The 27,593-nt window shown below is 37.5% G+C and overlaps 1 protein-coding gene across 5 annotated transcripts in view; it reads right to left on the reverse strand.

Annotated features, from left to right (window-relative positions):
- Window positions 1-27,593, reverse strand: part of ARHGEF6 (Rac/Cdc42 guanine nucleotide exchange factor 6) — a 115,386-nt gene that overhangs the window by 25,855 nt on the left and 61,938 nt on the right. For all 5 annotated transcript variants that reach the window (XM_081276678.1, XM_081276680.1, XM_081276679.1 and 2 more), the window contains 3 exons: window positions 20,004-20,098; window positions 16,382-16,477; window positions 14,777-14,899 (listed from right to left, as the gene is read on the reverse strand). In XM_081276678.1, coding sequence (XP_081132804.1) covers window positions 14,777-14,899; window positions 16,382-16,477; window positions 20,004-20,098 — 314 coding nt within the window. The remainder of the gene's footprint in view (window positions 1-14,776; window positions 14,900-16,381; window positions 16,478-20,003; window positions 20,099-27,593) is intronic.

The following is a 27,593-nucleotide window of genomic DNA, read 5'->3' on the forward strand; positions in this document are numbered from 1 at the left end:
TTGGTGACCCTGGGTGAGTTGCCTGAGCTTCAAATGACTCATTCGTAAAACCTACTTCCTAATAAAATTGTGCTGATTAAATCGGTGGGGTTTGTTAAGGCTACAATTTGATGCTAGGATCTTTACATGAATTCATTCTTGTTTAACATTCACAACAGTATTTCAACATAGGCATTATCTCCATTTTACTGATGAGAAACCTGAGAATCAGGAAGGGTGAGTAATAACTATGATGGGGTTCATAACCAGGTCTGAAGCTAAAGCTTCAGGTCATTCCATGTTACCGCCCTGCCTGACTGCAGAAAAGGATTGTTTAAACTCTAGTCAACAGATGTATTATTATCTTTATTCCAAGACACCTTGCCAGAATCTGATCTTTAAAAATTACTAGTACCCATGATTCCCAAATTAAAATTCAATTGATATTTAATTTCCAACCAAGAGCATAAATCACATAGAGGTTTAAAAATTCATCACATGTAAAATATAATTAGAAAAATAACTCAGATTTGGAGAGTGCATTTGAGTAGAAATGTAATTTGGAGAAAATCACTATCCTAACTTCTTTAGAGTTAACAAGTCCTATGTTTTCTTTCCATGACTAAATGTCTGCTATATCTTCAATAGTCTACTCTAATTGATGAAAGAGTTATAGCAATTAAAAGAAAATGCTTATAGGTATTTTATTATTACTTTCCATTCAACATACTAACTTCTAGGCTTACTAAATGTTATTAAACAATATATTTTTTTGGTACCAGGGATTGAACCCAGGGGCGTTTTACTACTGAGTCACAACCCCAGCCCTTTTTATTTATTTATTTTTAAAAATAAATTTTTTACTTGTAGAAGAACACAATATCTTTATTTATTTTTTTAATGTGGTGCTGAGGATGGAATCCAGTGCCTCATACATGCGAGACAAGTGTTTTACCAGGGAGCTAGGGCCCAGCCCTTTTTATTTTTTGAGACACAGTCTTGCTAAGTTGCTTAGGGCTTTGCTAAATTGCTGAGGCTGGTCTTGAACTTGTGATCCTCCTGCCTCAGCATCTGGCACTGAGATTACGGGTACATGCCACCACACCTAGCTTAACTAATTTTTAAAGTTTTCAGTATTAAATGAGCTCAATATCTCAGATTAAAACAGAGGCTATTTGACAGACAAGAAAATGTTGCTACTGCAAAAAAGAACAAAACTGTTTTATATGGCCACTGCCTATTATAAGCAGATCCTAAAAAGCACATTTCACTTAGCCAAATAAGCTTAGTACACAAATTAATATCATTATATGCAAATATGTATCATTATACTAAGAACAATCTGTCTTTAAAATGCAGTTTATAATTTTAAATGATCTGTTTGAAACAACAGTGGGTTAAGACTTACTTTTCAAGCTTAATGTTCTGTATATGTGCTGTGATAAAATAAAAGAAGTTCTCAATGTACAAATGATGTTTAAAACTCAACATGCATTTACCTAATAGAATACACAGCAGATGGGGCTCTTTTATGTTCCTGGTTGGATAGGAAGGCAGGAGAAAACTATTTTACCTCATAACACTACATAACATACAACAGTGTTTCTGTGGAATCTTTGTGTAGCTTTTCAATTTGAAAGGTCATGACTCTCCCTAAAAGAGGGTTAAAGATTCCTGTTTCCCATCGCATTCCTTTCCCACAAGCCTGTCATGGGAATTTCTGTGGCCTGGACAGATTAGGTGAAGCAAGAGGAGTTGGAAGGCCCAACTTCTGGCCAGTGAAAAATCCCAGTTTTGCTACTCACACTGGACTGGGTGGATCCCTATTTTCCCTTTTTCATTTATCCAGACCCAAGAGTAAGCTGTCTGCTTCTTTCTTGTCCCTACCACATTTTGTTTGCAATCATTCTCTTTTTTCCTGGTTTCTCAAGACAGTAGCAAAACAGGATTGAGGCTCAGAATTTTTCCTATGCTCCTTACCCCCAAAGCAAATACACAGCTTTGGGGGGGTTTTCTGAAAGTCGTCATTGCTGGCAACAATGGTAAACAGAAGGTGAATAAAACTAACAAGAGGAAAAGTACACAGGGTGTTTGTGGTAGTTGCTACAACACAGACGGAAGTGAGATCCACATCTGTCTTAATGCCAACTCTTGTCCTCTCCTGGCTCTCTTGGAACCTTCTCCCTCATGGAAAGAATGGATATTACACCACTACACTGAAGCACAGGAAAGAAGTGGGTATTTTTGTAAGGGAGATGTTATTCCCAGGAAGGGACAGAAGCTACCTAAGCAAGTCAGCAGGGGAGAGATAGGGGAAATCCCCAAAGGCCTCACCCAGGGGATAACAAAAAGCTGGGGCAACCATACGAATATATGTAAATATGGGGATACACCAGGTTGGGGTCAATTACATGTCCAAATTTGGGCAACATGTTACTGCATTTTTATCCCAGCATCTGCATGCAATCAAACAATTTTAGGGTTGGATGTCTTGTCATCGTTGACTGTTGTGAACATTTCTGGTTTGAGATTGCCACCTACAGACCAAAAGAAAGAATTTACCTGAGCATCAAAGATTCAGCAGAAGGAGGAACTCAAATCCACGGATATCCCTATTTCAGCCAAAATATTCATCAAAAATAAAATTTTAATCTGAATTTTCTGTGAATTTCATCCAACTATGTTTTGCCTCTAATATGTCTTCATATATTCACAAGAGACTCATTGAAAATACCAGCGATTACATTAGAAGCATATCTAAGGAAAATCCCAAGTAGTTAAGTTCAAATTTCATCCCTTTTATGTAAATGAATCAGAATGTAGACATTTAGCTCTATGAAGACTTCAGTGAGTCTTCCATCATTTCAGGATATATGATAAAATTCTCAAAAAACAACACTAATTAGGGGCTGGGGTTGTGGCTCAGTGGTAAAGATATTGTGTCCACCTAAAACTAAAATAAATATTTTTTATAAAACCAACACTAATTAAAATCAAGCAAACAGTATTGTGATTTTCAAAATAATTGAGAAATCTTTAAATCCATTGGGTAACAAATTTTAAATCATTAAAGTTGAAGGCATCTTTAGTTATAAAATTAAATTCTTAACATAGGTAAATGCAGAAAATATTATTTAGCACACAGGGCTATAATAGAAACTTCTCTGAAACACCACAGAGAGTCTAGTCTTTAAAGGAAACCATTTCTTTCTGGTATTTATCCAGAGCTGTTCTCATATCAAAAGAAAAAGAACATGCACTCATATAAATAACTAACATGCCAGGGATCTCATATTTTATTGGTATGAAGCAATTTTCCCTTACACAAACAGGATATTTATATCTTCATGAAAGGGAGAAATGCCTCTGAATGACTTTTTCCTTATTGTATATATGAAGTATGAAAACATTCCTGGAAATGAAAAAACCAAGTTCAGACTATGGTTCCCTCTGGTGAGAGAGGAGGAACAAAATATATTAGAGAGTAAATATAGGACTTGAATTGCATTTGTAATTTGTTTCTAATGTTAAATGGTGGGCATGTACATTATATTGTCTATTATTTGTGTCTTGAAATATTTCTTGAAAGCCACTGGTAGCAGCAGGTAGAAGATGAATAAAGTCATATGGTGTATGGTGTCAACTACCTCATACTGTGTACTACATACTTTGTATATATCACTTCATTTAATCCTCACATCAATCCTGCAAGGTTGATGTGAGGATTTATCCTCATTTTATAGTTGAGGAAACCAAAATGTAGAAGTTAAGTGAAATGCCTTCAGTAAAACAACTTTTAAGTGGTTGAATTTTGAACATACAATTTTGAGACAATACAAAAGCAGTAAAACTTTTAGGCTAAGATCAGGTAGGGGCACATGAAGACTTAAAAGGAAATGGGGAAGAAATCCCCTGTTAGGATGGTGGCATGAGCTGCTCATTAGACCCACTCTCCAGTGAAACTGGAATAAGTGGAAACAATAAAAAACAACCATTTAAATTGTCTAAAAATTATTCTAATGGCATATGACAGATGAAGAAACATTCATTTAAAAAATGTACTAAAACTCATGAACAACAGGAAAGTGTGGCATTTGAATCACAACCTGCTGTATCCTTCTTCCCAACTCATCTTGACAGATGCTCCATTCCAGGCAAATGTGGCCAAGAAAACAAGCCCTCTCCTTCCTCAGTTCTCAATCAATAGGCGTATTTCACCAAGCGGGGCAGACCACCAGCACATCTCATCCACTATAACTTTGGGTAAAATAGACTAAATTTATGGAGAGTGTGGCTGAGAGGTAGGAAACTCCCTTCATCTAAGCTCCCACACATAGGATTGAAGCTGTACCCCAGGACTGGCAGGTTGAAAATAGTGGGGCCAAATCGCCCTCACCCCAGCTCACTTGAAGGAGGTTCCCTGGCAGATGAGGAAAGCTGAGAACACCAGGAGACATCACCCTGCCAAGTGTCCAGAGTAGTAACTCAGAGAAAAAGGTCATCTATAGGAACAGAGAGCTCTGAAGGTCTTCCCAAGGAATTGGTTTGATTTGAAAGGGTCTGAGGAGATTTAAGCCTAAGGGCTCTTGCAAAAACAATGGAGATTTTGGTAATAAGAAAATAAAAGGAATCTGGTGATCCCTTTAACTGAAGAGCAATAACCTGTACTCGTAGGCCAGCTAGGTCACCAAAAGGAACTAGGGAAAGAAAATAGGAATTGCTCAAAAGAAAAAAAAACCTACTCCTCCTTGAATTTAATTAGATTAAATAGTGGGGCAATTTATGCCCCAGAGAATTGTCAAAAATATTAGAAACAATCAGTGGAGTTTAACAGTGGGTATGATACTAAATTGGTTTTAACAGAGACATTAGGGACAGAGGTGGTCAAAGAGAGTCCTTTTCATACTCCTGTCATTCCAAGAGACAGCGTACCTGTGCCCTCTGAGGAGTGACACTAGAGGCTGTACACTGTGGGAAAATGGACTTCACTAAAATAGTTCAGTCAAGTTACTAAATAAACAAACAAACAACAACAACCAAAGCCCCAAAGAAGGGGTAGTGGAATCAGGATCTGGAGCTGTAAAACCTAAAATGTTTATTTTTCAACCCAAAAAATGTGGTATGCAAAAAAAGAAAAAGAAACAGGAATGTGTGACCCATACACTGGGGGAAAAATAAGAGCAACTGAATATCAGATTTAACAATGACTTCAAGTAGCCATTATAAATATGTTCAAAGAACTAAAAAAAAAAACATGTTTAAAGATATATGAGGTCAATGTGTCATCAAATAAAGAATACAAGTAAGGGCTGGAGATATACCTCAGTTGGTACAGAGCTTGCCTCACATGCCCAAGGCCCTGGGTTCAATCCCCAGCACCATACAAAAATAAATATAAGTAAAATTAAATTATGAAAAAGAACCAAATGGAAAATTGGGAGTTAAAAAGGACAATAACTGAAATTCAAAATTTCATTAGAGGGACTCAACAGAAGATCTGTGAATTGGCAGAAGAAAGTCAATGAATTAATGACAGATTGATAGAGACTATGCAATCTGGAAAAGAGAGAATAAAGAAAAATGGACAAAGCCTCAAAGAAATACGAAACAGCTATTTTTTGGAGAGGGATAGTTATTGCCGATTGAGTCCAAGGTCACTTTACCACTGAGCTACATTCCTGGCCTTTTAATTTTTATTTTATTTAACTTTGAGACAGTGTCTCACTAAATTGCTGAGGGCCTTCCTAAGTTGCCAAGGCTGCCCTCAAACTTGGAATCCTCCTGCCTCAGCCTTCTAAGTCACTGGATTACAGGCGGTATGCCACCACACCCAGATGAAATATGGGACATCTTTAAGCATGGGAGTACCAAAAGGAAAGAAGAGAGAAATTGGAGCCAAAAATTTTTCAAAGAAATAATGATGGAAAACTTCTCAAATTTGAGGAAAATATTTATGTATACATCTAAGAAGCTGAACGAATTCCAAATGGGGTAAAAACAAGCGATTCACACTCAGACAAATCATAGTGAACCCGCTTAAAGACAAAGATGAAGACAAAAATATCAAAAGCAGCTAGAGATAAACTCATCAAGGAACCCGAATAATATTAACAGTTGATTTCTCATCAAAATCATGGCCAAAGGGCAGTGGGCTGACATACTCAAAGTACTGAAAGAAACAAAACTGCCAACCAAGAATTCCATATCCACTCAAACTATTTTTTAAAATTGAAGGTGGAATGAAAGCATTCTCAGATAAACGAAAACTGAGTTAATCCTTTGCTAGAAAATGCACCTTATAAGAAATAGTGAAAGAAATTCTTCACACTAAAAACAAAAAAATCCAAATGTAAATTTAAATCCACATATAAAAACAAAGTACCAGTAAATGGAATTATGCAATTATGAATGATAGTATAAATACATGCTTATTCACCTTCTCTTAACTGATATAAAAGCAATTGCACATAGCAAAATTATATTATACCTCTTCCATATCTGTTCTACAAGAAATGCTAAAGGAAGTTCTTGAAACTGAAACAAATGTTATTGAAAAGAAAGAATGGGAAAACATAAAACTCATTAGTAAGAGTAACTTTGTAGACAAATTCAGAATTCTCTAATATTGTTAACATGGTGCATAACCCATTCATATCTTTAGTATGAAGACCAAAAATCAAAACAAATAAAAATAATAATACATTGAATATGTTAAGAGGGGGCTGGGGTTGTGGCTCAGTGGTAGAGCACTCACCTCGCACTTATGAGGTACTGGGTTCGATCCTCAGTACCACATAAAAATAAATAAATAAAGATATAAAAAATATGTTAAGAGATAGGCAACACATAAAGATGCAAAGTGAAACATCTAAAGTTCAAAATGTAGAAAGGAATGGGATACAAGTGTAGAGTTTTAACAGTATTATTTTTTCTGTTTCTTTTTTATTGGTGTTTCTGTTCTTATCTTTATTAGTTACTATCATTTTAAAATATTTTGTTACCATCAAAAGATGTTTCTGTAACTTTTGTGGTAACCACAAAGCAAAAATCTAAAAGAGACAAACAAAAACAACAATCAAGGAATTGAATCACACCACTAGAGTAAATCACATAACCACAAAAGGTATAAGAAGAGAGACTACATTAAAAGTAGAAAACAAGTTACAAAACCACTGTAGGAAGACATTACCTGTTGAGAATCACCATAAATGTAAATAAATCGAATTCTCCAATTAAAAGACACAAAGAAACTGAATGGATTTTAAAAAATGAGAACCAATTCTATGTCACTTATGAGGAACTTACTTCATTGGTAAGGACACACAAACTCAAAATGAAGGTACGGAATAATATATTCCATGCAAATGGAAGAAAGCAGAAGTAGCCATGCTTACGTCAGATAAAACAGATTTCAAATCAAAAGCAGTAAAGAAATAAGGATAATAATTATATATAATGATAAAGGGATAATTCATCAAGAAGAAATGATAATTCTAAATACTTATGACCCCAGTATCATAGCACTCAAATACATGAAGCAAATATTAATAAAACTAAAGGGACAGATAAAAAAACAAAAACAAACAAACAAACAAAAAAACAGGAGAGCCACATTTCAGCCTAGACCAAATGGACTTAGCATACATCTACAGAACATCCCATCCAACAGCTGTAGAATACACCTTCTTCTCATTAGCACATGGAACATTCTCCAGGATAGATATGATAGGACACAAAACAATTCTCAACAAATTTGAAAGAACTGGAATCATACTGAATATGGAATAAAACTACAAATCAATAACAATAAAAATTTGGAAATTAAGCAACTTACTGGAACAACCCAATGTATTGAGAAAAAATTTAAGAAGTAAATTAAAAAGTTTCTTGAAACAAATGAAAATGGTGACACAATATAACAAAACCTATTAGATACAGCAAAGGCAGTACTTAGAGGGAAGTTTTAGCAATCAATGTCTGTAACAAAAAAAAAAAATCAGAATGATCTCAAACAACCTATCCCTGCATCTCAAAGAACAAACCAATAATAAGTCATGAGATTGACTTTTCAAAAAGCCTTCCATCCAAGAAAAGCCTAGGACCAAATAATAGCACTTCTGAGTCCTACAAACATTTAAGGAAGAACAAATACCAATTCTTCTTAAATTATTCCAAAAAACTGAAGAGGAAGGAGTTCTTCAAAACCCATTTTACAAGACTGGCACTAACCTGATACCAAAATTAGACAAGGATGCAAGAAAAAAATAAAACTACAGAGAAGTATCCATCACGAACACAGAAGCAAAAATCCTCAGCAAAATACTGTCAAACCAAATCCAACAGCACATTAAAAGATTGTTCATCATGATCAAGTTGGATTTGTCCCAGTAGTACAAGGATGGTTCAACATATGCAAATCATAAGCATGATAAAACCACATCAATACAATGAAGGACAAGACCCATATGATCATCTCACTAGATTCAGAACAATACACTTTCATGATAAAAAAACATCAACAAATTAGTCATATAACAAACATACATCAACATAATAAAAACCTTATATAATAAGCTGCCAAGCTAACATTATGCTAGGTAGAGAAGAGCTGAAAGCATTCAAGATCTGAAACAAAACAAGAATGCCTACTTGTCAACATTATTTTCAACTTAGTACTGCAAGTCCTAGCCAGAGAGATCAGGCAAGAGATAGAAAGGGCATTCAAACTGGAAAAGAGAAAGTCAAATTGTCGTTGCTTACAGATGACATGATAGTATATAGAAAACCCTGGACTTCACCAAAGAATTACTAGAATTAATAAACAAATTTTACCAAAGTTTCAGAATAAAAAATCAATGTATAAAAAACACTGCTATATCTAAGTAGTAAATTATCTGAAATAAAAATTTAAAAAAACATTTACATATTATATATTATAATAGTTACAAAAATAAAATACCTAGGAATAAATTTAAACAAATAAGCTAAAGATCTCTACAAAGAACATTCTTTTTATATTGCTGAACCAAATTGAAGAGGATACAAAAAAAAATGGTATGACATCCCATGTTTATGGATTAGAAGTTAATTTTATTAAAACTATCCATACTATCCAAAGGAATACACAGCTTCACAGAACTAAAAAAAAAATCCTAAAATCTATATGAAACCACAATAAGCTCCAAATAGCCAAAGCAATCCTGAATAGAAAGAAGAAAGCCAGAGGTATTATACTACCTGAGTCAAAAATATACTACAAGGCTATAGTCATCAAAATAACCTGTTATGAGCATAAAAAACAGACACATAAACCAATGGAATCAAATATAGAACCCAGAAGTAAAACCCATGCATCTACAGCCAACTAATTTTTGATGAAGGTGCTGAGAACAAAATTAGAGCTTTATTTAATAATCTTTTCAATAAATGATGCTGGAAATATTGGGTATCCACATGGAACAGAATGAAACTAGACCCTTATCTCTCAGCAGTTACAAAAATCAACTCAAATCTGCTTCCAGACTTACAATGTAAGACCTGAAGCTATAGGACTACAAGAAAACAAAGCATATGGCAAATGCTTCAGGACATTGGAATGAGCAACAATTTGGGGGACAAGACCCCCAAGAGATGCATACATACCAACACCCCAAAATCAAAAGTGGATAAATGATATTGCAACACACTAAAAAGCACAGCAAATGAAACAATCATCCAAGTAAAGAGACAAACTATAGGAGAAAATATTTGAAAACTATACATTTGGCTGAATTATAAGGAACTCAAAAACTCAATAGCAAAAGAAAAAAATTACCTGATCTAAAAATGCACAAGACACCAAAATAGACATTTCTCAAAAAAAGACATATAAGGGGCTGGGGATGTGGCTCAGTGGTAGAGTGCTTGCCTAGCATGCATGAGGCACTGGGTTTGATCCTCAGCACTACATAAATGTAAAATAAAGATATTGTGTCCACCCAAAACTAAAAAATAAATATTTTTTAAAAAGAAGAAGACATACAAATGAGCAATAAATTTAAAAAATACTAATGTCACTAATCATCAGGAAATGTAAATCAAAATGACAATCAAGGCCAGGCATGGAGGTGCACACCTCTAATCCCAGTGGCTTGGGAGGCTGAGGCAGGAAGATTCTGAGTTCAAAACCAGCTTCAACAAGTTAGTGAGGCCCTAAGAAACTTAGGAAGACTCTGTCTCAAAATCAAATATTTTTTAAAAGGACTGGGGATGTGGCTCAGTGGTTAAGACCCCTGGATTAAATCCCTGGTACCAAAAAAAAAAAAGTCAATGAATTATCACATAAGAATGGTTCTTATCAAAATGACAGAAAATAACAATTTTTGGCAAGGATGTATAGAAAAGGGAACCCTAATACACCGTTGGAGGGAAAAGAAATTAGTACAATCATTAAAGAAAACAGTATGGAGGTTCCTCAAAAAATTAGAAATAGAATTACCATATGATCCTATAAACCTGATACTGGATATTTATCCAAATGATATTAAATCAGTATGTCAAAGAAACATCTGCACTTCCATATTTGTTGCAGCATTGTTCATTAATGTCCAAGACATAGAAACAATCTAATGGTCCATCAACCAATGAATGGTTAAAAAAACATGTGGTATGGTATACATAATGGAATACTATTCAACCATTAAAAAAGAACAAAATAATGTCATTTGTGTCCATGTGGATGGACCTTGAGTTAATTATATTAAGTGAAAGAAGCTAGGCACAGAAAGACAAGTACTACATGATCTCACTCATATGTGGAATCTAAACAGTTGAATTCACAGAAGCTTAGAATGGTGGTTACTTGAGGCTGGAGAGAGTACAGGGAAGGGAAGGACAGAAAAACACTGATCAATGGGTACAAAATTATAGATAGGAGCAAGAAGTTCTGGTGTGCTATTGCACAGTAGGGGACTATAGATAACGACAATAATAATAATAATAATAATAACAACAACAACACGTTTTAAAAAGCTAGAGGATTAGAGGATTTTGATGGGTTTTCATCATAAAGAAATGATAACTGTAGCCAGGCATGGTGTTGCATACCTGTAATCTCAGTGACTCAGGAGGCTGAGGCAGAAGGATTGCAAATTCAAAGCCAGCCTGAGCAACTTAGTGAGAACATGTCTCAACTGTCTCAAATTAAAAATGTTGGGGATGTAGCTCAGTGGTAAGGCACCCTGGGTTCAATCCCAGTACAGAGAGAGAGAGAGAGAGAGAGAGAGAGAGAGAGAGAGAGAACTTTTGACTAAATAAATATGTATAACTTGATTTAAACATTAGATGATACATACATTTATTAAAACTTCATATGATACCCATTAATATGTATGAAAAGATAAAAATAAAATATAAGATAAAAATAGGTAAAGTCTCTATTGACATTTTGCAAATAAATATGTACAAATTCTTAATAAATACATGAAAAACTCTCAATTAGTCATTAGAAAAATACAAATCAATGCCACAATGAGAAACCTACTTCACTGTCACTAATAAGAGTGATAATCAGAAAGACTGACAATAGCAAATGTAGGTGAGGGCATGGAGAAAAATGGAACGCTCATATACTGCTGGTGGGAAACCAAATTGATATAGCCCCTTTAGAAACAGTCTGTTAGTCCATAAATTTGCTTCTATACTATAATTTAATGAATTTAAGTACATTTGTTTTATATATATAAAAACTATAGTGTTTTAAATATGAGAACCTTATTGTCTAAAATATTAAAAAGAAAATAATTGTGAACTGATGTATACATGTGATGCCCATGTAATCACTGCTTTGGAAACATGTTCACAGTATACCATTTCATGGGTAAAAAGAAGCAGATCAGAAACAAACAAAAAATAAAACAGTCTGATAGTTTCTCTGAAGGTGAAACAGAGTTTCTACATGATCCACCAGTTTAACTCCTAGGTGTTTATCCAAGAGAAACAAAAACATGCCCACACAAACACTTATACATGAAGGTTCAAAACTGCACTATTCACAATCCAGCATTATTTACTAGTGGATGGAAGAACAATATGGTAGCCACACAATAGAATAGTATTTATTGATTTAAAACTGAAGTACTGATTCATACTACAATGTGAATGAACCTTGGAAACATGCTAAGTGAAAGAAGACAGACACAAAAGTCCATACTTTTTATGATTCTACATAAATGTCCAGCATAAGGAAATCCATAATGACATAAAGTATTTTAATGTGGCTACCTTGGGCTGGTAGGGTTGGGGAAAATGGACTGTTAGTGGTATAGGTTTCCTTAGGAAGTGAACCAAACAAAAAATATTCTAAACTGATTCTGGGGATAGTTACACATGTCTATGAATATACTAAAAATCAACTCACTGTACACTTGAAAAGGATGATGTCAATCTCATTCCACCATCTTTCCTTCCCCCTCCCCACTAACCCCTGTCCCCCTCCCCACTTCTCCCTCCCCTTTGCCCAATCACAGTTCCTCCATTTTGAAGTGTAAGATTTGTGAATTATTTTTCAATGAACTGGTAGTAGGAACCTGGTGCTCATTTTAATTCTCTAAATTTGATTTTAGATTATTCTTTGTGGATAACATCTTTTTAAAAAGCATTTTTAGGGCTGGGGATGTGGCTCAAGCGGTAGCGCGCTCGCCTGGCATGCGTGCGGCCCGGGTTCGATCCTCAGCACCACATACCAACAAAGATGTTGTGTCCGCCAAAAACTAAAAAATAAATATTAAAATTCTCTCTCTCTCTCTCTCTCTCTCTCTCTCTCTCTCTCTCTCTCTTTCTCTCTCTCTCTTTCTCTCTCTATCTCCCCCCCTCTCTCTCTTTAAAAAAAAAAGCATTTTGGGGGAGTCTAACAGACCCGAATTCTGGTTCAACCACTTAACAACTATGAATTCTTGGGCAGATTGCTTAACCTAAGCCTTCCAATGTCTTATCCGTAAAGCAGAGATGGTAATAATAGTAACTCCCTGGTAGGCTTTTGTATCATGTGCCTGGCACATCGCCAGTACTATTATTAGCTAATGTTACTTCTAAGCATTTGAACCACTTGCCTTAAAAACAAAAATCCATGCCTCTCTTGCTTTAAAATCCAACTTCCATGTTTGCTATATCAAAAGTGTTTATAACTTTGTTCAGGGGAGAAAATTGACCTTCTGCTAGGACCTACTGGATTCAAATCTAAAAATGTCCTTAAATAACAGGTCTATAATACAACTGAAGCTCTAAACAAACCAAGGCAAAAACCAAAATTTCTGTCACTTCTGAGGGTTGGTGTTAACTAATTTTCTCACCTAATTCTGGGAGTTTAAATCTAGGCCAGATTAAGAGAAACTTATTCTTTCAGTGTCAAGCAGTCTCCAGAATCTGTGTCTGCTCTGAATCTAGTCCCAGAGTTAAAGTCAAAAGAACCCCTGGGGGCTGGGGCTGTAGCTCAGTGGTAGAGCACCCGCTTCGCACATGTGAGGCCCTGGGTTTGATCTTCAGCACCACATAAAAATAAATAAAGATATTGTGTCCAAATACAACTAAAAAAAAAAAAAAGCCCCTGAGCACGAGTCTTGCTATTGTCCCACTTGGATTTCTAACATATGACATCAAAAGGCAAGCTGCACCTTTGAGCCTCTCATACAGTTTTCTGGTCCAGATGAATGTGTCAGTGAATGTATCAGGGATGGGTAGTCTGAAGCTAAGGAAAGGTAGGAGAGTTGTGGCATTCATCCTGGTCCCTTCAAAAGACTTTTCTTCTTCTTTTTTTTTAATGTGGTGCTGGGGATTGAACCCAGGCCTTGTGCATGCGAGGCAAGCACTCTACCAACTGAGCTATATCCCCAGCCCAAGACCCTTATTCATTTTTTTTCAAATATTTTTCAGTTGTAGATGGACACAATACCTTTATTTTATTTATTTTTATGTGGTGCTGAGAATTGAACCCAGTGCCTCACATGTACCAGGCAAGTGCTCCACCTCTGAACCACAACCCCAGCCCCCAAAACCCTTATTCTTTTTTTAATATTTATTTTTTAGGTGTAGATGGACACAACACAATACCTTTATTTTTATGTGGTGCTGAGGACCGAACCCGGGCCCCACCCATGCTAGGTGAGCGCTCTACTGCTGAGCCACAATCCCAGCCCCAAGACCCTTATTCTTAAAGGAGACACTATTTTATTGTTCTTCATGAACCTGAAACAATTTATATTTGTGTAAATTATCATTAGAACCCTTTGTTAAAGGTTGTGGCACACAGCTCACACAAGTGTTGGTCTTCTTTCACCATTCCTTACCAATACCTGTTTCGAGAAGTGACTTCCTCTACCCACAAAATATTCAATAAAACATTGAATAATAATATAATAATAATCCAATAAAACATTCATCAGGGTGGGGAAGGCTAAGTTCATACCACATTACCAAACTCTCCCAGATTCTTTTAATTACGCTTTTGGAATACAATGTGTTCACAATGTTTTATTTAATACCTGTATTTCCCTCAAGAATCTATGTTCCACAAGGGAAGGGTTCTTCTATTCTTTGTTCACTACTAAATTCCCATCAGATACTACGAGGCCTTACACATAGTAGGTGCTCAATAAAGTATGTGTTGGATTAATGACCAACTCATGTAACAATGAAGTAATTCCTGGAATCAAGAACATGGATAACCAAGAGTTCAATTGAAGCCTTGGATTTCCAAATGAGGTGGTCCTAAGAAAGGATCTTATTACAAAACAACATAGTTGGGAAAATATTAGCAATTTACCTGTGCTGGGTAAGCACGTTTACAGCTGAAGGATGATTTGCACAATAAGCCAGATACATAGATTTAAAATGAGGCATGAGATTCAGCAGACAACCTCCTACTTTGTGTTGATTTTCTGGAAATCTGTAAGAGAAATAGGTGAAACGCAGAATGTAAAATAGGAAACAGAAGGTGAAAGATGATTCTAGTTAAACTTGGCAGCATGTAAACCTTTTGACTGTTTTGCCATGGATAAAAATGAAACTGTATTAAAACCATTTTATCCATGAAATATAGGCTTTTTTGAGCACTGCTTTAAACTCTAACCACCAAATACAGCTATAATACATATGTCAGATGCTTACCTAGAATTAGTAGGTAGGGTTGTTTGTTTATTTCTAAGATGCTTATATTCAAATTTAGCTTGACACATTAAAAATACTCTTTTGACTGGTTTATATGAAGTACAGACAAAACTAATCAAATCCAAAAGCTACACACCACAAAAGAATATGATATAGTCCTGTTGGCCTGGTGGTTGCTTGGCAGGGTGGCCTCAAGATTTTTTTAATTTTAAAAATTAAAAGTCATCCCTTTTTGTTTGTAGAAAACTCAGAGGAGCATGAGAAAGAAAAACTTACTCAAAATCACACCCTTCAATTATATCTACTGTAATAATTTTGGCATATTCCATGGGCTTTTATTTCTATGTGTTTCTTCATAGAACAGCAAACAAAGATCATGAATCTAGTTTGCAAAACTGCCCTTCTCAGTAAACATCTTTCCATATCAAATATCTAGATCTCTACTGGCATTTGAAGTGACTCCTCAGGTCTCTGTAGTTTAAGATCTTTCCATCTTTCTCCCTGGACAGCCCTCCCGGACCCATAAAACCAAAGAAACAGGCAACTACCCCCATTTTCTTTATAGAGATGAAAGTTACCCATATCTCCAAGATATGCTATTTAGAAAATTAATCTTGCAACAGAAATACATTGCACAATGACTAGGACTGTTAACTTTGTAGTACAAAGTTGAATGCCTCAGCAACCAGCCATCAAATTATTTTGTAGTTCATATAAAGATATACTTTTCCTTCCTCACTTTTATGTGTTTGAACACCTAATATAATAGACACTAGGAATGAGTAAAAGAGAGAAAATGATCTGGGATGTAGCTCAGTAGTAGAGACCATGTTTAGCATGCACAAGACCCTGGGTTCAATTCCCATGAGAGAAAACAAACATGTGAAATAGAATAATCTGAATGCCATTTCCATGTAATTGCAATGTACCAAAGAAAATATTTAATCAGAGTCAAAGGTGTCATCCATGGTCAATTAAAGAACTTATGTATCTCTTAAAGTGACCAGAAGTAGTAAATTGATATGATTTTAAATTAAAGTCAGAAATAATTTACCAAACGTACAGCCCTGATATACATCTAGTGCTTTGACACTGCAAACAACACCACCTAGTGCATCTTCTCTGTATTGTTATTTTGTTCTGGGACAATGTATCAAAACTAAAGCAAATGGATAAATATAAAGCACCCTTATGAAAGGCAACAGATAAGACAAGAACAACTCAATGTTGCTGGCCATCCTAACAAATATGCCACACTTACTTTGAACATTCTTCCAAGGCTTGACAGAGTGTTTGTTGAAATGTACACACTTCCTCGAAGTTTCCCAGTAAAGACGTAAACTCCACAGAACTCAGACTGAAAAAAAAAAAAAAATTCACGGAGTTTCAGTTAACAGAATTGAAGGATGCTGTTACATTATCTATAGTCTAGTTAGCAGAGTGATTATTAGCAAATATGAAGGTAGCAATCCCTGTATTTTAACTGTTGCTTCTTAATTTACACCAACTCTTGGTCTTGGGCAACTTTTTAAGTTTCTTTCTTTGGTCTCCCTTTCCTATATTAACAATTCTAAACAAAATGAGTGGTAATACGGTGGCATTTTGGTAGTTTATAAACCCATGAGGAAAATCAATAACAAGTGCATAAAAACCTAAGTAATCTAAATAGATAAAATATACATCAGGGCTAGGGATAAGTGTAAAAACTTTTGTGTACCCTCTCCTGGGAAAACCAGAAAAGTAATTGAAAGACATATGCTCAAATAATGCACAGAAAAAAAAAACAGAAAAATCATCTTTCTCCTGAACTAAAATGCTCATAAATCAACTAAAAGAAATCTTTATGAAAGAAAATAAGAGGAAGAGAATATACCGATGTTTATTTCTTCATTTTTGTAATGGAGTAGAGTCAAATAAAAGCAAATTGAATAATTTTACCTAGGGCCTCTCTATGAAGAATGTTCTTGTCTAGTTTTCCCTTACCAAACAGTAAATGATAATGAGAACAAGATCCAACCTTCATACAGTGATGAACAGTTATTCAAGGTTTTAACAAATAAGAACTCATTTTAACAACCTTATAATAACTGTATGGGGTAGGTACTACTGCTTTATCTATTTTACAGGTTAGACAACCCAGACCCAGAGAGGTTAAGCACACCAACCAAAGTCACAAAGCCAATAAATTGGAAAGACAGAAATTGAAACAAAACATCCTATCTCCAGATTCCATGCTCCCAACCACTTCTAAAGAGAAAATTTTCCAAAGATTTACTCAACATATTAGTGTTTGCCGCTTGTTCTTTCTCCTTAAGAATAAAATGATCCTTGGAAAGTATTTCCAAGAGAATATTTTTGCTAATAAAAAATGGGAAGACCCAGACAAACATCTCCAGTAACCCCTAGAGTGTAAAAGCTTCCAGTTCTTCTGCTATAATGCTCTCTTGATCAACAAGCTGGAAAACCCCCCCAATGATGGGTGACAAAAGCGAAACTGCTAGCGGCCAGCTTGTCTGCTTGCTGCTCTCCCTGGCACCTTCAGGATCAGACAATAAACACTCTAATTTTCTGAGATCACTCTGGGATCGACCAGATAGACAGAACTAATGGAAACTGAACTACAACTACATACCAAATATATTTAGGAACAATGCAGGTCTGACTCAGGTCTCTCACCTCCCCTGCCCTGGCTCTTGGCCTATCTTTTCCTCTCACTGTGTCTTGATTGCTAATCAGTCTCTTCCTCATTTGAAATACTACCCCCTCCCCTCCCAGGTTTACCACTTAAATTCCTCTATCCTCTGCTTGTCACCTCCAGAAAACAAAGAGCATATTTCACCTGGTGTCAAGAGACATGGTGAATCCAGTCGGGTCTCTTACTGTCTGCGTACAGACAAGGCAGAAAACCTCTCTGAGCTTCAGTCTCTCTTTTTAAGTCTGTGCAATGGAGATAGCAATTTTCTCCCAGGGCACTGGACCCTGAGGTGCCATCCAACTCTAAGAACTATGATTCATATCAAACTTCATAGTTCGCATAGCAATAACAGCCCAGAACAATGTTGTTGATCATGTTCAAACTCTTCCCACAAGGAAATACACAATCCTTTCATACTGAAGAAAGATTCCTATAATGCCATGAGAATAAGCCAGAAATTCAGCAAGACAAACCTGAACAAACATAATTTTTTAAAAAGGAAGACAAATAGCGAAAAACTCATTTAAGTTGATAGTAGACCACTGTCTAGCAAAAGTAAGCAAGTTCAAGGTCTAGGCAAGGAAACTTAGCAAGATCCTGCCTCAAAATAAAAAAAAAAAAACATAAAGGAGCAGCCCTGGGTTCAATCCCCAGTACAAAAATAAATAAATAAATAAATAAATAAATAAATAAATAAATAAATAAATAAAAGTCAGTTCCTATGGAGATTAAAGGGGAGACTTTTGTCCTTCATTCCTTGGATTGATTGCTAAATTTTCTACTTTATTTATGTATCACGATCTCTAGTGATATATAATCAATTAAAATAATACAAAAATAAAGCAGTTAGCCCCTATATGTTTAACTTTTTAGCATATTAAATGGTCAAGAGTTTTCTTTTGTAAAAACTAAGTTTTCATTTCAGGCCTTTGACAATCACTTTAAATTTCTAACACCAAAATAAGGTTCAAACATTTTTGTTTTAAAGAACAAGGGCAGCAGAATAAAATAGACACTAGTATTGCTGTATGTATATACATGTCTGTATAACCAATGTGATTCTGCAATCTGTACACTCAGAAAAATGAGAAACTGTACCCCATTTGATTCAAATGTATGATATGTCAAGATCATTGTATTGTCATGAGCAACTAATAAAAAATAAAAAATAAACATTTTGATATCTCATTATCATTCACATTTGCTCAGCGAAAGACTGTCTTGAATTGTTGTTATGAATATCTACAAAATGCTACATGCATTGCACTCTCACAGCATGGCAAAGAAGTTCTGTCCTGGCAAGGAAATACCAAATGTGCACGAGAATTTACAGTTTATGTGCTTTCTCAATAAAAGCACCAACGAGTCCTTAGTAATGGTAAATAAGACATGCCACTTTTAAAATGTACTAGATACATGGAAGATATAAAAAAAAGTTCATCTAATAGATGCAGAGAGTGAAATAATGGTTACCAGAAACTGGGAAGGGTGTGAGGAAGGAGGAAGGGAAGAGGATGTTTAACAGGTGCAACTAGATAAGAGGAATGACTTCTAATATTCAATAGCACCATAGGGTAACATGGTTGATACCAATTAATTGTATATTTAAAAATAATTGGTAGAGAGGCTTTTGAAAATTCCCAACACAAAGAAAACATATTTAGGGTGCTGGATACACCAATCTGCTGGATCTGATCATTACACATATGTATTAAAACTTCATACTGGGCTGGGGCTGTGGCTCAGTGGTAGAGCAGTTGCCTACCACATGTGAGACACTGAGTTCAATCCTCAGCACCACATAAAAATAAAAAATAAAGATATTGTGTCCGTCTATAACTAAATTTAAAAAAAACCTTTATACTGTATCACATAAATATGTGCAATTAGTATTTGTTGATTACGTTTTGAAAAAACTTAAATAATGAAAGACACAAAAATGTACAAAATAAAAAATTGTAACAGGAGAAATTCATATCTACTCATTTCTTCCACAGAAAGCAAGCCAAGCTCTCCCAGAGCAACGTCTTGCACAATTTCTGTTGCCCTGACCATGTTCTTGGCAACCTGTGATCTGTGGAAATTCTTCTAAAGGGCAAAATCAATTATTCAGTGACATAAGAGTAATGACTCCATATGCTGACATTATCTTTCTTTATTTAGCAAGGAGTTCAAAGGAAAAACTTACTTGTTATTGGATTGCAAGGGTCTCAAGTAAGTAACAAGAAGAGACTGAAGTTCTTTAGCATATTCTCTTTCAGTGTCCAAGATGTTCTGTAACACCTATGGAAAAAAAAGGTTAAGGTATTATAATTGTCAAGAGAGTCCAAGGTCTAGGGCTGGGGATGTGGCTCAAGCGGTAGCGCGCTCGCCTGGCATGTGTGTGGCCCGGGTTCGATCCTCAGCACCACATACCAACAAAGATGTTGTGTCCGCCGAGAACTAAAAAATAAATATTAAAAATTCTCTCTCTCTCTCTCTCTCTCTCTCTCTCTCTCTCTCTCTCTTCTCTCACTCTCCTCTCTCACTCTCTCTTTAAAAAAAAAAAAGAGAGTCCAAGGTCTAATATAGCTTTAGATATTTTAACCAAATTACTAGCAAAATAAAGGCCTTATTTACTTAGGTTGGCACTATAAGTAAGGAGCACAGAATCTGAATGCACTTTATTTTGATCTAGCAAGGTATTGTAATAATTGACAACTGGTTATATTGCATAACTCATACAAACACAATTTTTCGGAGTCACCCATATCTGGAGGAGCTTTTCCATTTACATGTTCAAAATACTTTCATGTGTGTTGAATAATTTGATTCTCAGGAAAGGGCTCAGTTAGTTAACAAAGGATTATTATCCCCATTTTATGGATGAGAAAATTGAGACCAACTACCTTAAGATGTAGAGATTCAATGCCAAGATAATTTAAGGATAACTGTATGTCAAGCATCACAAAATATTGGAAAGGGTATATAGTTCAGTGGCAGAGCACCTGCCTTGCATATGTGGTGCCCTGGAATCCATCCTCAGCAACACACACACACACACCAAAAAAGTCACCTTTTTTTTAAAAGTCACCTTTTTTTTTTTTTGGTATCAGAGTTTAAACCCAGGGACACTTAACCACTGAGCTACATCGACATCCCCAGCCCTATTTTGTATTCTATTTAGATTCAGGGTCTCACTGAGTTGCTTAGGGTCTAAGTCGCTGGCTTTAAACTTGCAATCCTGCTGCCTCAGCCTCCCAAGCCACTGGGATTACTGACATGTGTCATGGCACCTGGCTTGAAAGTATTTTTTATTGAAAATATTTTTAGTAATATCATCTGTACTGAACATGTATAAACTTTTTTTCCTTTCAGTAAATAATATAGTATGACAACTATTTACATAGCATTCACATTTTATTACGTATTATAAGTAGTTAGAAACTATGTAAAGTATATAGGAGGATGTACACTATTATATGCAAATACTATGTGTGCCCTTTTATATAAGGAACACAGCATTCACAGATTTTGTTATTGGGTAGGGGGGTCGTGGAACCAATTACCCAAAGATACTAAAGAGTGGCTATACTCACAAGGCAATGCATGATGGTCTGCTTTTAAAAGGTGGAATGGAATAGCAAGTGGAGGCACAGGTAGTTAGCTGTGGACTTTCTAGGAAACAACTGGACTGGAGGATGGTAATCCTGACTCTGCTACTGACTGACAGGTTACTTAAGTTTTAATGCTTAACTCACCTCATCTCAGATTGTGACATTTCAGCTACCTCAGGGACCATTGTGAACACGTAGTGAGCTACTATACAGGCAAGTGCTGAGTGAGTGGGAAATAGTCTGATTAATTTAAGAGGTTTAAAGGGTGTTTTTCAACAGCAGCATTACTGACATTTCAGATCAGATGATCCCTGTGTTGTGAGCGGATGCACTGTGCATCATGGGATGTTTAGCAGCATCCCTGGCCTCTACCCACTAGATGTAAGGTGCGTCCTACCTCATAGCCCAATTATAGCAACCAAACATGTGTCCAGATATTTCCAAGTATCATCTAAAGGGAAATACTGCTGCTGGTTAAGAATCACTAACTTAGAAGGTTACAGGCCACAGGGTAACTTTAAAAGCTAGGGGTTAAGTTGTAACCCCCACTCCCAGCCACTCTTATCTACTTTCAGTTCCTTTATTCCTCAGAAACTATTCTCTAAAAATATAAATACAGGGTTCTGAAAGTATTGATATTCTCTGAAGTTAATCCAGTGATGGAAAAGAAACATTGTCCCCTATAGATAATCCAAGCACAAACACAAATTTTCTAATGAGAAAAATTTGGAATGAATTAAAATGATACACAGCATATAAAAACTTAGGGAATACAGTTAAAGTAGTTCTTATTGTATACAAATATATTAAAAAGATGATTAAAGAATAAAGATGATTTCTGATTTCCAGTCCAGCATACAATGAACTTGGATGTTGTTACTTCATCCTAACAAGAAGTAAATAGCTAGACAAAATGAAAAAAATAGCAAACAGATTTTTTCTTAGATCTGTTAGAAAAGTGAGGCCATAAGAGCACTGCTACTCCAAAAAGTTGAGTGACAGCTGATAAGGAGAATTACAATTTATCAGAGGAAATACCCACAATTAGAAGCCTCTACAGGAATCAGGACCAGGCAGGGAAACCTGAAGCATTAATTGACAAGATTGGTAGGGGCTCAGTATGGATATACCTGAGAATTGAGAACTCCGGGGCAGGGTCAGAATTAAGGGAATACAGCCACACTTCTTTGAGTTTTATCTCCAAAAGCCCTACAAGTTGTCCCAGTCAAGAACAGAGGCAATATCCTCATGCTTTATACAGGAGGAGGGGGAAAGTAGCCATTTTGAATAACACCAGAACAGTCTGTTCTTAAAATGTCCTATCCTCAGGAGAAACTACCAGCACACAAGTTATTAGAATTTCATGACAGCTAAACAGACATGGAGAAGAGAAATGCTCAACACCAACCATCTTCTACCCTTCAGTGTGGAGGAAGGGAAAACACCCAACTCCATTCCCCTCTAGCCATCCTGTCCCACCTGAGTGGGAACTGAGAAGCAAATATATGTAATAGGAATACCATAAATAAAGGAAAGCAAGCAACATCTCTAGCAATTAGAGAAGTGCAAATCAAAACTACTCTAAGATTTCATCTCACTCCAGTCAGAATAGTAGTTTTCAAGAATATAAACAACAATAATTGCTGGTGAGGATGTGGGAGGAAAGGCACACTCATACATTGCTGGTGGAATTGCAAAATGATACAACCACTTTAGAAAGCAGTATGCAGATTCCTTAGAAAACTTGGAATGGAACCACCATTTGACCCAGCTATCCCACTCATGCCTGTAATCCCAGCATACTTCAGTGATATAGCCACAACAATGTTCATAGCAGCTCAATTCACAATAGCTAAACTGTGGAAACAGCCTAGATGTCCTTCGATAGATGAATGGATAAAGAAACTGTGGTATATATACTCAATGGAATATTACTCAGCATTAAAAGAGAATAAAATTATGGGAAGAATGAATAGGCAAAACAGAGGAATTTTGAGGTAGTGACGCTATTTAGTATAATACTATAATGGTGGGTAAATGTCATTATATGTGTTATGTATAATGTTGTTCTTTACAGAGCTCGGAAGATGGCGGCGATGGGAGTGCATCACCCCAGTGCGCTGCGTCACTGTGCAGGAGAAAGACGAGGTGAAACGGCTGAAGGCTACCTCGTTGGGAATTTCCAGTGAAATTGAGGTGCTCCAGAATCTAGAGGACGGATTTCCATCGCGCGGGGTTCGGCTGCGGGGGCTCGGTCGCGGGCGATTTCTCCGCACAGAGGGTAGCAGAGCCTGGTCGGCGGACCGCCCCAAGGATGGAGTCTGCGGCGCGCGCTGGGTAGCGGCGAGGTACCAGAGCGGGAGTACAGCGATGCGGATTCTGGGGGCTCCTGCCAGCGGTGCAATAGCCATGCTTAGTGCTGAGTTCCGGCTTTGAGACAGAGGAGAGAAGCGGTCCAGTTCGATTCTCGACACCGGTCGGACCACGGAGGAGGACAGCAGCCACCATCTTGGAGAGCTGATGCAATCATCCCTGTTTTCTACTGATCTCAGCTCATTCAACTACGGAACAGGTGATTTCAGGCTGGTATTTGCCTGTGTCTCGCAGACAGATCGCTCAGGCTCGGGGCTGGAGAACCTGAGGAGAATACTCCTTGGGGCTCGCTCCTGGAAAGGCGTGCGCCGGGCTTTGAGCGACCGGATTCTGGTTCCCCGGGCTGCCTTGGCCCAGGGCGGGGTAACCTGCGGAGACTGCGTGCTGAGGCCAGCTCCAAGTGGAACGTGCGCTGAGGGGCGGCTGGGCTCTGACTCCCGGAACAGTTTTGGCCCGGGGCTGGGGAGCCCGCGGGGACTGCGTCTTTGGGCCTGCTCACAGCGGAGCGTGCACCGAGCTGGGAGAGTTTGGAGTGGCCGGGCTCGGGCTCCCGGGGCTGCTTTGGCCTGGGGCTGGGGAACCCGCGGGGGTTGCTCTGTGGAGCCAGCTCCTAGCGGAGCGTGGCCGGGATCGGAGAGGCCGGGTTCTGGCTCCCGAAGCTGCTTTGGCCCAGGGCTAGGGAACCTGCGGGGACTGCTTCTCGGTCTGGGTCCTGCTGGGTGCTGTGGGGGTCTGGGGGGCAGAGTGGAGCTGCCGCCTGCGCCCAGAGCAGGCCAAGTGACCCGCCGGCGTGGTATCACGACACCCCAACTGCAGCTGGGGCCGAGGAGAGTAGCCACCCACGCCTGGAACAGGACCAGCGACCCGAAAGCGCGGTAGCCAAATCACCCCATTTGGAGTGGGGGCTGTGCAGAGCCACCGTCTGAGCCTGCAAGGTAGGCAGACCTGCGACCCACTGGCAGGACAGGCCCGGCAGCCTGCCAGTGTGGTGGACAAGAAGCACTGAGGCAGTCACATCACACTGGTTGGAGTGGGGGTGGAGCAGAGCCGCCGCCCGTGTCCGGAAAAGGCCCAGCGCCCAGCGACCCATTGGAGAGGCAGTCAGGTACCCCCACTGAGAGTGGGGGCTGAGCAGAACTGCCGCCCGAGCCCACAAGGTAGGCAGAACTGCGACCCACCGGCGGAACAGGCTTAGAGGCCAACCAGCGTGGTAGACACGTCACACCAATTGGAGTAGGGGTGGAGCAGAGCTGCCGCCCACATCCGGATCAGGACCAACGACCCGAGGGCGTGGTAGTTACGTCACCACAATTGGAGTGGGGGCAGAGCAGAGCCGCCACCCGCGCCCGCAGGGTGGGCAGACCTGCGACCAACCAGCGTGGTAGACAGATCACCCTAATTAGAGGAGGAGCACAGCCACTACCCGCCCTGCAAGGGAGATCTCCCAACTATACAAGAGCAATATAAATAAATAGGGGGAAAATTTCAAAAACACAACAGTTTCACCAAGCAGAAAGAAACGCGAGCAGTATGAAAAGACAAGGAAAAAAGGACCACAAGCAATGCAGGTCAACTCAACTTTAGAAGAGGTAATAGCTGCAACAGATGGAATGTCAGATAAAGAGTTCAGGATATACATGCTTCAGATGATCTGGAGTCTCAAGGAAGACATGAGACAGCAAAATCAGACAATGAAAGATCACTTTGACAATGAATTACATAAACAAATCCAAGAAGCATAAGATCAATTACACAGGGAGATAGAGGTAATAAAAAACAAACAAATAGAAATCCTAGAAATGCAGGAAGCAATAAACCAACTTAAAACCTCAATTGACAATACTACCAGCAGAATAGATCACTTAGAAGATAGAACATCAGACAATGAAGACAAAGTATTTCAACTTGAAAAGAACATAGACAGCTCAGCAAGACTGCTAAGAAACCATGAGCAGAACATTCAAGAAATATGGGATAACATTAAAAGACCAAACTTAAGAGTCATTGGGATACAGGAAGGCACAGAGCTCCAAACCAAAGGAATAAACAATCTATTCAATGAAATAATACGAGAAAACTTCCCAGACTTGAAGAATGAAACAGAATCCCAAATCCTACAGGAAGAAGCCTACAGGACGCCGAATGTGAAAAATCATAAGAGATCCACACCTAGACACATTATAATGAAGATGCCCAACATACAGAATAAGGAGAGAATTCTAAAAGCTATAAGAGAAAGGAAGCAGATTACATTTAGAGGTAAACCAATCAGGATAACAGCTGATCTCTCAACACAGACTCTGAAAGCAAGAAGATCCTGGAATAACATTTTTCAAACACTGAAAGAAAATGGGTTCCAACCAAGAATCGTGTATCCGGCGAAATTAAGCTTCAGGATGGAAGATGAAATTAAAACCTTCCACGATAAACAAAAGTTAAAAGAATTCGCAGCTAGAAAACCATCTGTTCAAAAAAACCTTGGCAAAACATTACAGGAAGAGGAAATGGAAAATAACATTGAAAACCAACAGTGGGAGGTAGGACAGTAAAGGGGGGAAAGTAATCAAAGAGGAAAACAAATCAGGTTTAGTAACATTAATAAACAAATATGGCTGGAGGAACAAACCATATCTCAATAATAACCCTAAATGTTAATGGCTTAAACTCACCAATTAAGAGACACAGGCTAGTTGAATGGATCACAAAACAAGACCCAACAATATGCTGCCTACAGGAGACGCATTTGATAGGAAAAGATATACATAGACTGAAGGTGAAAGGTTGGGAAAAATCATTCCACTCATATGGACTGCGGAAACAAGCAGGAGTGTCCATACTCATATCAAATAAAATAGATTTCAAGCCAAAGTTAATCAAAAGGGATAAAGAGGGACACTGCATACTGCTCAAGGGAACCATACACCAACAAGACATAACAATCATAAATATATATGCCCCAAACAATGGTGCAGCTACGTTCATCAAGCAAACTCTTCTCAAGTACAAGAGTCTAATAGACCACCATACAATAATCATGGGAGACTTCAACACACCTCTCTCACCACTGGACAGATCTTCCAAACAAAAGTTAAATAAGGAAACTATAGAACTCAATAACACAATTAACAGCCTAGACTTAATTGACATATATAGAATATACCACCCAACATCAAGTAGTTACACTTTTTTCTCAGCAGCACATGGATCCTTCTCAAAAATAGATCATATATTATGTCACAGGGCAACTCTTAGACAATATAAAGGAGTAGAGATAATACCATGCATATTATCTGATCATAATGGAATGAAACTGAAAATCAACGATAAAAGAAGGAAGGAAAAATCATGCATCACTTGGAGAATGAACAATAGGTTACTGAATGATCAATGGGTTATAGAAGACATTAAGGAGGAAATTAAAAACTTCTTAGAGTTAAATGAAAACACAGACACAACATATCGGAATCTATGGGACACATTGAAAGCAGTTCTAAGAGGAAAATTCATTGCTTGGAGCTCATTCCTTAAAAAAAGAAAAAACCAACAAATGAATGATCTCATACTTCATCTCAAAATCCTAGAAAAAGAAGAGCAAAACAACAGCAAAAGAAGTAGAAGGCAAGAAATAATTAAAATCAGAGCTGAAATTAATGAAATCGAAACAAAAGAAACAATTGAAAAAATTGACAAAACTAAAAGTTGGTTCTTTGAAAAAATAAATAAAATCAAGAGACCCTTAGCCATGCTAACGAAGAGAAGAAGAAAGAGAACCCAAATTACTAGCATACGGGATGAAAAAGGCAATATCA

This window comes from Spermophilus citellus, assembly GCF_964194105.1.
Source record: "Spermophilus citellus genome assembly, chromosome: X".
Taxonomy (NCBI): Eukaryota; Metazoa; Chordata; class Mammalia; order Rodentia; family Sciuridae; genus Spermophilus; species Spermophilus citellus.